At 64.9% G+C, this 8,144-nt stretch overlaps 1 protein-coding gene across 1 annotated transcript in view; it reads left to right on the top strand.

The window, feature by feature from the left end:
• The window catches only part of SPAG5 (sperm associated antigen 5), an 8,705-nt gene extending 1,371 nt beyond the window's left edge, over positions 1 to 7,334 (top strand). The window contains exons 3-23 of the mRNA XM_010573928.1: positions 1 to 735; positions 816 to 1,008; positions 1,588 to 1,665; positions 1,800 to 1,931; positions 2,246 to 2,365; positions 2,622 to 2,714; positions 2,969 to 3,103; positions 3,270 to 3,363; positions 3,456 to 3,549; positions 3,655 to 3,736; positions 4,165 to 4,298; positions 4,609 to 4,774; positions 4,938 to 5,109; positions 5,407 to 5,478; positions 5,634 to 5,757; positions 6,032 to 6,143; positions 6,372 to 6,452; positions 6,535 to 6,678; positions 6,859 to 6,933; positions 7,040 to 7,120; positions 7,221 to 7,334. The exon at positions 1 to 735 is cut by the window's left edge and continues 518 nt beyond it. Of these exons, the coding sequence (XP_010572230.1) occupies positions 1 to 735; positions 816 to 1,008; positions 1,588 to 1,665; positions 1,800 to 1,931; positions 2,246 to 2,365; positions 2,622 to 2,714; positions 2,969 to 3,103; positions 3,270 to 3,363; positions 3,456 to 3,549; positions 3,655 to 3,736; positions 4,165 to 4,298; positions 4,609 to 4,774; positions 4,938 to 5,109; positions 5,407 to 5,478; positions 5,634 to 5,757; positions 6,032 to 6,143; positions 6,372 to 6,452; positions 6,535 to 6,678; positions 6,859 to 6,933; positions 7,040 to 7,120; positions 7,221 to 7,334 (3,031 nt within the window). The remainder of the gene's footprint in view (positions 736 to 815; positions 1,009 to 1,587; positions 1,666 to 1,799; positions 1,932 to 2,245; positions 2,366 to 2,621; positions 2,715 to 2,968; positions 3,104 to 3,269; positions 3,364 to 3,455; positions 3,550 to 3,654; positions 3,737 to 4,164; positions 4,299 to 4,608; positions 4,775 to 4,937; positions 5,110 to 5,406; positions 5,479 to 5,633; positions 5,758 to 6,031; positions 6,144 to 6,371; positions 6,453 to 6,534; positions 6,679 to 6,858; positions 6,934 to 7,039; positions 7,121 to 7,220) is intronic.
• Positions 7,335 to 8,144: the final 810 nt, after the last annotated feature.

Raw genomic sequence — 8,144 nt, 5'->3', positions numbered from 1 at the left:
GTTGTGTACCCCAGAGCACCCTGGCAGCACCAGCCCAGCACCCTGCACCCCAGGACCCCCCGACATCATCAGCTCGGTGCCTTGCACTCCAAACTCCCCAGGCAGCACCCCTCTAGCACCCTGCAACCCCAGGTCCCCTGGTAGCGCCAGCCTGGCCTCCTGCACCCCAGGGCCCCCCGGCACCAGCTCCACCCCGCAGGAAGCCCCCTTCCACGGGTGGCGAGCGGCACCCGCCGACCTCTCCTGCAGCCCCGTGGCTGCCGAGCCCCTGGCTGGAGATGGGGGTGCTGGTTCCCTACCTTGCCAAGGCACCCCTGAGGGAGCCGAGTCCCCTGCCCCCCCACAGCAGGGCCCCCCGGAACTCCCTCCCACCGAGGCGGGTAGGTTGGAGCCTGCCGGGTCAGAGGCAACGGCCACCCCCATCCCCTCGCCTGAGGTGGCCCAGGGTGCCGTCTCCTGGGTGTTGCCACTGGTGTGGCTGGAGAAGAGCCTCAACGCCTCGTCCCTGCTGGATTCCCTGCGGCACAGCCTGCCCCTGCCGCGGCAGGACATCGGCACCAGCGTCACCCCCGTGCCCACCGTGGCCGCCGGCACCAGCGTCACCCCCGTGCCCACCGCGGCTGCCGGCACCTTCATGACCCCTCGGGACCTGCGGGATAAGAGCATGAACACATCTGCCGGCGGCCTCCCTTGTGCCAAGGACAGCGCTGCCGAAACAGACTCCCTGCTCTGGCAGTAAGTGTGGGGATGTGCCCACCCAGACGGGGCTGTCACCTTTGGTCTGTCCCTGCCTGAAGCCCTCTCTCTGTCCCCAGCTGTCCCCGGGAGCAGCTGAAGTCCCTGCCACGGGCAGAGCTGGAGGGGCGGCTGGAGAGCACCCTCATCATCATCGAAGCCCTCTCGCTCCAGCTGCGTGACTGGCAGGAGAGCCAGCGGCCGCTGCCCGGCGTGGGGCCGGCCGAGCAGAGGGACGCACTCACCCAGACTGACATCACCCACCCCAAAGGGGTAAGAGTCCTCGCAGGGGCGATGCCACCCTTGTTCCCTGTGGCCTCGGTGCCGTGACAGTGCCCACGTGCCGCCGGCGGGATGGTGGCCCCGGCTGGACCGCAAGCCGGTGGAGCGGAAATAAAGCGGGGCTGCTGCGGCATGGCACGGCATCACGCGCCTGGCTCAACCCGCTGAGTTTGCTGGATTTGAACCCTTTGTGCGGGGAAACATCCCTGGCACACGTGGGGGGAGGATGGGAGCTGTCATGGCTAACCGGCTCTCACTGGACCCCGGGGTGGAACAGGGCTGGTGCGAAGCCCCCTCCCCTCTGCTGGGATGCCCTTAGGAGGAAGAGATCTACCGCAAACTCTACCTTGAGCTGCGGAGGAAAACGGAGGCTCTGCAGCGGCAGCGGGGAGCGGAACAGGACCTGCAGCGGGAGCTGGAGCTGGCTGCCGCGGGCACGGTGCGTCTCGGCTGGCTGGCGTGTGATGAGTGCACCAGGTCTCAGCTGGGCAGGGCATGTGTGTGTCCGATGCTGCCTGTGCCAGCTCTGGGAGCGCTGCCTGAGCACCGGTGCCTTTATCCCTTCCCCAGAGCGCCTGGAGCAGGCAGTGCCTCCTGTTTCGGGGCCTCGTAGATGCCACCTTTCAGAGCTTGCAGGATGAGCAGGGAGCCCTTGCCCAGGAGGTGAGCACCCAATGCGGCTGGGCTGGCCCCCCCTTGCCCCTGGGTTTTGGGAGATGCTGGTGCTGCTGGCACACATGGCAGCTGTTGGCTATACCGGGTGCTGTCTCCTCTCACAGCAGGAGCAGGCGAGGGCCCTGGTGTCCCGGTGTCAGGCCATGCTGGAGAGCGTGCCCGGCAAGCTGCGGAGCTGCCTGGAGGAGCGGGATGCCATGAGGCAGCGAGCGGACGAAGCCCTCCGAGCCAAGGAGGAGGTAGGGGGGGCAGCCGGTGGGGGGGTCGGGGCAGGGTCTGCTGTCCCCATGCCTTTGATGGGGTGTCCTGCATCTTTGCCCATCTCTGGGGGGTGAAGGTCTTCCTGGCATCCCAGGGGAAAGCCCAATGTGGCCCTGGAAGGCGAGAAGTGCTTGGAGGTGCCCGGAGCGGCTGGAGCTCTCTGGATGGGTTTTTGGCTTGGGCTGTGTCCCGCTTGGAGCAGGAGCCCTGGGCGGCAGCAGCATGCGGGGACGGTTCCTGGAAATTGCCCCTGTGCGACACCGTGCCCGGAGCAGCATCTTTCCCTCGGCAGGGAGATCGCTTCCTGGAGACCTTCCGCGCCCATGCCAGTGCCCAGATCGGTGCCCGCGACCAGAGCCTGGCGTCCCAGCGAGAGCTGGGCACGCTGCTGGCGGATGCCATTGACCAGCAGGTACTGAACGGGTGGGCACCTCCAGCTGCCTCCCACCTGGGTCCCTGGGGGCTGGAAGGGCATCCCCACATCCTGAGCTTGGGTGATGCTCTGAGCAATGGTCTGTGATGGGCTTGGGTCCACCAGAGGTTTCTTGGCACTGCTGCTGGGAAGCTGCCATAGATCCGGCCTCGGGGCTGGCGCTTGCCTCCCTCCACGGCCATTGAATATGGATCTTCAACCACAGCAGTGCTGACCCATCTCTCCTACCCCCCAGGCATCCCTGGCTGCTGAGGCTCAGCCTTTCCGGGAATTCGTAGATATCACCTTTGAAAATCTAGAGGAGGAAAGGAGAGCCCTGGACGCAGAGGTGAGGGCTGTCCCGGTGGGGGCTGGCGGCGGGCCCAGCCCCTTGCCTCCCTGCCGGTGTGGTGCAAGCTGGTGCCGCTTCGCTCTGTCTCAGAGCGCTTTGTGCCCTGGGTACCGTGGGCAGCCCGGCTGCCAGACCTGTCCCTGCTCGCGCAGTGGGGCAGTGCCACCGGCCGGCACGGCTGCGCTGCCCCGGCTCCGAGGCTGGCAGTGCCATGCTAAGCTCTGCCCGATGCCATCTCTCCCCCAACGCAGCGGGAGCAGGCGAGGGCCCTGGTGTCCAGGTGCCGGGCTGTGCTGGAGAGCGTGCCTGGCAAGCTACGGAGCTGCCTGGAGGAGCGGGATGCTATGAGGCAACGAGCGGATGAAGCTCTTCAGGCCAAGGAGGAGGTGAGGGGTTGTCCGGTGCTGAGTGGTGCCCTGGGGGTGTCTGGGATGCTCCCTCGCAGCCTGGCTGATGGCAGGCATGGGGTGACTTGGGGTGCCTGTTGCTGTGGGAACACCCCATGGGGAAGAGCAGCCCAAAGCGAGCCCGGAGGACACTGTGTCTCTGCAGGTGTCCTGCCAGCTGGAGGAGACCTCGGTGGCCCTGCAGGACACGGTGGCTCAGCTGGAGCAGCTGACGGTGGCCAACTCACGCCTCAGCGCAGGTAGGGGTGGGCGACGTGGGGGTTGGAACTGCTCTGTCCCTGCTGCCCCTGTCGTCGTCCCCCACCGCGCTGACTGCTCTTGCCCCTTGCAGACCTGAGCAACCTGATGACGAATCTGGCCAGCCTGGAGCAGGAGCGGGATGCGCTGCAGCAGGAGAATGAGGAGCAGTGGGAGGAGATGGCCTGGTGGGTCTGAACCCTGGGGCAGGGCATTGCCCCCCCCATAGTCACCAAATTGCCACCCCTTGCCCCCAAAAAGTGGCACCCCCTGACCCCATCCCATCCCCGCAGGCTGGCGCGGGAGAGGGACACCCTGCAGCGAGAGTGCAACGGGCTGTGCCAGGAGCTGCGGGAGTCAACCGAGTGCCGGGAGGTAGGAGCTGCCTGACCCTGCCCGCTCCGTCACGCGCTGCCGGCCCCCGTCACGGCCTCGCGGGAACGCTGGCGGCCGGCCAGGAGCGGGATTAGCCCTTCTGCAGTGGGGGTGGGATGAGCGCTTCAAGGGTGGTTGACATCCCGCACGTAGCGCAGATCTCTATCCTGCCCGGCGGTGATTCCCGGGGAGGGGGGGGTGGGCAGCTCTCCGGGATAATTTTCCCCTGGCTGCAGGCGTGGTGCCATTCCCCAGCCTCTCCTATGTCCCTTGTAAACTATTGGTCTCCAGGGGTTGGTTTGCTGGGGTAAAGCTGCACCTAATTAGAAAAGGCACCCTGAGGCATGGGAGGGACTGTGTTGAGGGTCCCAAGGGGCCCCCTTAGGTTTCCTGGGCACTCACAGCCGTGCCTCCCCACCCTCTTCTAGTTCCTCGATCAGGAGAACTGCATGTCCCGCACGCAGCTGCTGGAGGTAGAGGCCAGGCTGAAGTCCACGCTGGCCACCCTGCAGGAGCGTAGCCTGCAGTATGAGGAGCTGATGGATTCCCACCAGCGCTTGCGGTACCGACCCCGCTCACCACCTTCACTTGAACCCCTCTATTTTTGGGAAGTCGAGCCCCTCCTGGGGGGGTGGGGGACACACAGGGGGCCGTGGTTCTGGTCACTGCTGCCCCAACCAAGTGTTGATTGCCCAGGTGGGTGGAAGAGGCTGTGGGGAAGCCCAGCAAGACCCCATCTTGGGGGAAGCCGCCTAAATCTGTAGAGTTTGCACCACCCCTGGGTCATGGCAGGAGGCAGGCATGGGAAACGTCCCCATCCTCCACTGAGGAGGGAGAACGCTGCTCCCGCTGAGGCTGATGCCATCCCGCAGGGAAGAGCAGGCTGCCCTCAGCAAGGAGCTGGAGACCACCAGGGCCGAGCTCCTCGACTTGCAGCTCAAGAGGGACAAAATCTCCTGGTGCTCCATGGACATCACCGAGAGCAAGATGCGGCTGCAGGAGCTCGCTGACTGCCTCAGGGCCGCTCTGCAAGAAGAGGTAGGAGCCCTGCCCTGGGGACAAGGACAAGGAGGTGGCCGGGGGGGTCAGACACCTGTGGCTCTCCATGGCATGGCTTCGAGACCCTCCCCCCGGCTCGCTGGGGCAGTACAGAGCTGTTGCAAGCTGTGCTCTGGCACTGTGTTCTCTCTCCCCTCTGAAGGATGATGATGCCCCACTGAGAAGCAGAGCCTGGACCCCGGCTCCGCGGACGCCGGGCTGGCAGACACCCCGCCGTGCCTGGACCCCCGCCTGCCGCACGCCAGCATGCCGCACCCCGTACCATGCCAGGCCCTCTTTTGTGGGCAGTGTCCTGAAAGCGGTGTCGGGGAAAGGTGAGCTGACACCCGCTATCTGGGTGCTGGGGCGGGGGGGGGAATCCCTCCCTCCTATGCTGGGGTTGTGCACTGGTGCTGCGTGTGGAGGAGATCCCAGCGCCATCCCCGTGCCTTTCCCTGCGGATTCCCCGGTTGCTCCCTCGTGGCAGCCATGGATTGGGGGGTCACTGCTTCTGCGAGTGTCTGGGGTCTTCTCTGAGCTCCCTGGGGCAGATGGGTGTATGAGTGAGCTCTGGTTGTGCTCCCTGCAGCACGCAGGGCTGGGCACAGCGCCTCTGCACTCTCCTCTCACAGATGTTGATGAAGCCACCGGAGGTGGGAGTGTATTTACCAAGGACAAACCTGCCTCTACACCAAAGCCGATAGGTACTGGGGCTGTCACCCTGCCTGAACCCTGCTCCGAAGCTGCAGGGCTGCCTGCATGGGGGGGGATGAGCAGGCATGCCTTCCCGCTTGGCTCCGTGTCCCCTGGGGCTGACAGTTTCTTCCATGCGACTCACGAGCCTCTGCCCTGCCCACAGAGCCCGAGGACGGTCTGCTGGAAAGCGTGAAGGAGCTGAGAGCCATGGTCTCTGACCTCACCTTGCTGAGCTCCCGCATCCAGGAGCTGGAGCAGAGCGAGTTCAAGGCGCTGCAGACAGAGATGTGAGTTCAGTGGGGGCTCGTGTCGAGGGCCAGGCACGGGCACCATTCTCCTGGGCATGGCCTCTCCTGTGGGCAGCCTGTCTGGGCTCTGCGTCTTGCCCCAGCCCTGGATTAGACCTCTCCTGCCATGGCTAGAAGGGCTTTTTCCAGCTGGCTGGGCTGGCGGGTTGGCCTCTCCCACCATGGAGCTGGTGGATGCCCAGGAGGGGGTTTGGTAGCCAGCACCACTCTCGGCTGCTATACCCACCCACTCAGCACCGCTGTCCTCTCCCAGCTCCGACCTGCAGCTCCGTCTGGAGACGGTGACAACTGAGAGCCAGGAGAAGATGGATGCCCAGGCTGCCACCATCGTCAAGCTGAACAAGGCACTGAGGGGCAAGCTAGAGGTGAGCTGGTGCCAGAAGTGGGCCAGCGCTCACCCCAGGGCAGAGCCAAACTGGGACGGGCGCTGATCTAGGACACAGAGAAATCTGGGTGACCGGCTCCGGTGATGCCCCATGGGTGCTCCTGGCTCGTCTGACCTTCTCAAACATGAGAAAACCTGCTCCCACCTGGGGTGATGTGGGCGGCCAGGGCCGGGCACTGCCTGACACTGCTTCTTCCCCCTCCCGCAGAACGAGAAGGAGCTGCAGGACGTGGTGAAACAGCAGGAAGAGAAGATGCTGCAACTCATCGACAAGAGTGGGGAAGTCACGGTGTGTGACGGGGACCTGGCCGAGCTGCACGCCTGGGGGGTGCCGGCTGCAGGACCCCACTCAGCATCTTTCCCCCCCGCAGAGGCTGAAGGGAGAGGTCTCTCAGCTGAAGCGCTCGCTCCAGCGTGCAGAGACGGAGGCCAAGGTGTTGTGGGAGGAGATGCGGGGGCAGGAGCCCAAGGTGGATGCTGTCTATGTCCAGGAGCGAGTCCTGCTGCGGCAGGAGGTGAGGCTGGGGGGCTGCTGGGGCTGAGAACTCCTCGTGTCACCACCCCTCTGTGGACAGGGGACCTCTCCAGCCCTCGGTCTTTGAGCAGGCGACCAGTGGGATGGCAGGGGAGAGCCCCCTCCACGCCAGGGCTCTTGCCCCACAGTGATGCCTCAGCGGCGCTTGCTTTTTTTGCAGGTGGACAAACTGCGGCTGCTGCTCCTGGAGAAAGAGGATGAGAATCTGCTGCTCTCCGACAAGTACCTGGAGCAGGTATGGGGACCCCCAAGGGGCTGCCCTGGCTCTTGTGCCCTCTCCCTCCTGGGCCGGTCCCTGCCCAATTTTGGGGCAGGCTCCTAACAGGTATCTCTCACTGCAGGTCCGAGGGTTGGAGCTGAGGCTCTGTCATGCCCAGAAAGTGCTGAGGACCCACGAGGAGATGCAGGAGAAGATGAAAGAGGTGAGGTTTGTTGTGGTTCCTCACTCCCACCCTTGCTGTGACTGCAGCAACACAAAACCCTCATCCTAAACACTGTCACTAACACTGCTGCTGTCCCCAGGTCCTGTCGGCCGTCCCCGACGTGGCAGCCGGCTGCCAGGAGCTCCACAGCCTGCTGCGGTACTTGGGCCTGAAGCCAGCCACTGGCAGCAAGGAAGTTGCTGAGCCGCTATAGCCTGTAGCGTGAAACCTTCCTCTTCTTAATGCTGTAATTATTTATTGAATAAAGTTTTGTTGGCTTTCACCCTGCCTGGTGCCACGGATGCAGGAAGCTTCTGGTGCCCTGGGTGGGGACAACTTGTCCAGCCTGCACCGGCTGCTCCCGCTCTGTCCCTGTCATGGGGCTATGAGCACAACTCCCTGACACCCCAGGGCCTCTCCTTCTTGGCGGGGGAACATGCACCCACCCCCCCACCTCTGCTGGCGTTTGCTCTCATTAAGGCACTGCATTCCCCAGGCTCCCACCCTGCGGCTCCAGCATGCCCAGGCTGACCTAGCTTCCCTCCCTGGGCCCCTGCTCCTCCTCCTGCCCTAGATTCCCTCTGTGCCGCCCCCCCCCCGCAGAGGGTATCGGAGGCTGGATCCTGCACCCCCATCACGGGGCTGCGGGCCACACGCCTGTTGCGTGGCTCCGGCATGCAGCATCCCTTGGGTCGAGGCGAGCGCTGCCTGCCAGGCGCTGGGAGCTCTGCCAGCTCCTGTTCCCAGCCCCCCCCTCCGCCTTGGCCCCCGCTGCCGCATGGAGGGGGCTCCCTCAGGGGCTCCCCTGCTCCCAGTACAGCTCCAGCCTTATGTCCCTCTTTCCCCACTAAGGCATCTCCTGCGGGATCCCCCTCCCGGTGTTCCCAACCCCAAGGATGCTCCCCGCCGCCATGGGGGCCATGCGGCACCTCCCTCCCCTGGCACAGCCCAAAAATAGCACTGTTCAAACAAGTGCTCTGGTTTTTAATGGCCTGTTTCTCCTGCCCGGGGGTTGGAGGCGGGA

This window comes from Haliaeetus leucocephalus, unplaced genomic scaffold (assembly GCF_000737465.1).
Source record: "Haliaeetus leucocephalus isolate CR32 unplaced genomic scaffold, Haliaeetus_leucocephalus-4.0 Scaffold395, whole genome shotgun sequence".
Taxonomy (NCBI): Eukaryota; Metazoa; Chordata; class Aves; order Accipitriformes; family Accipitridae; genus Haliaeetus; species Haliaeetus leucocephalus.
Note: the sequence above shows the minus strand (reverse complement) of the source record. Positions and strands in the feature narration are given on the sequence as shown.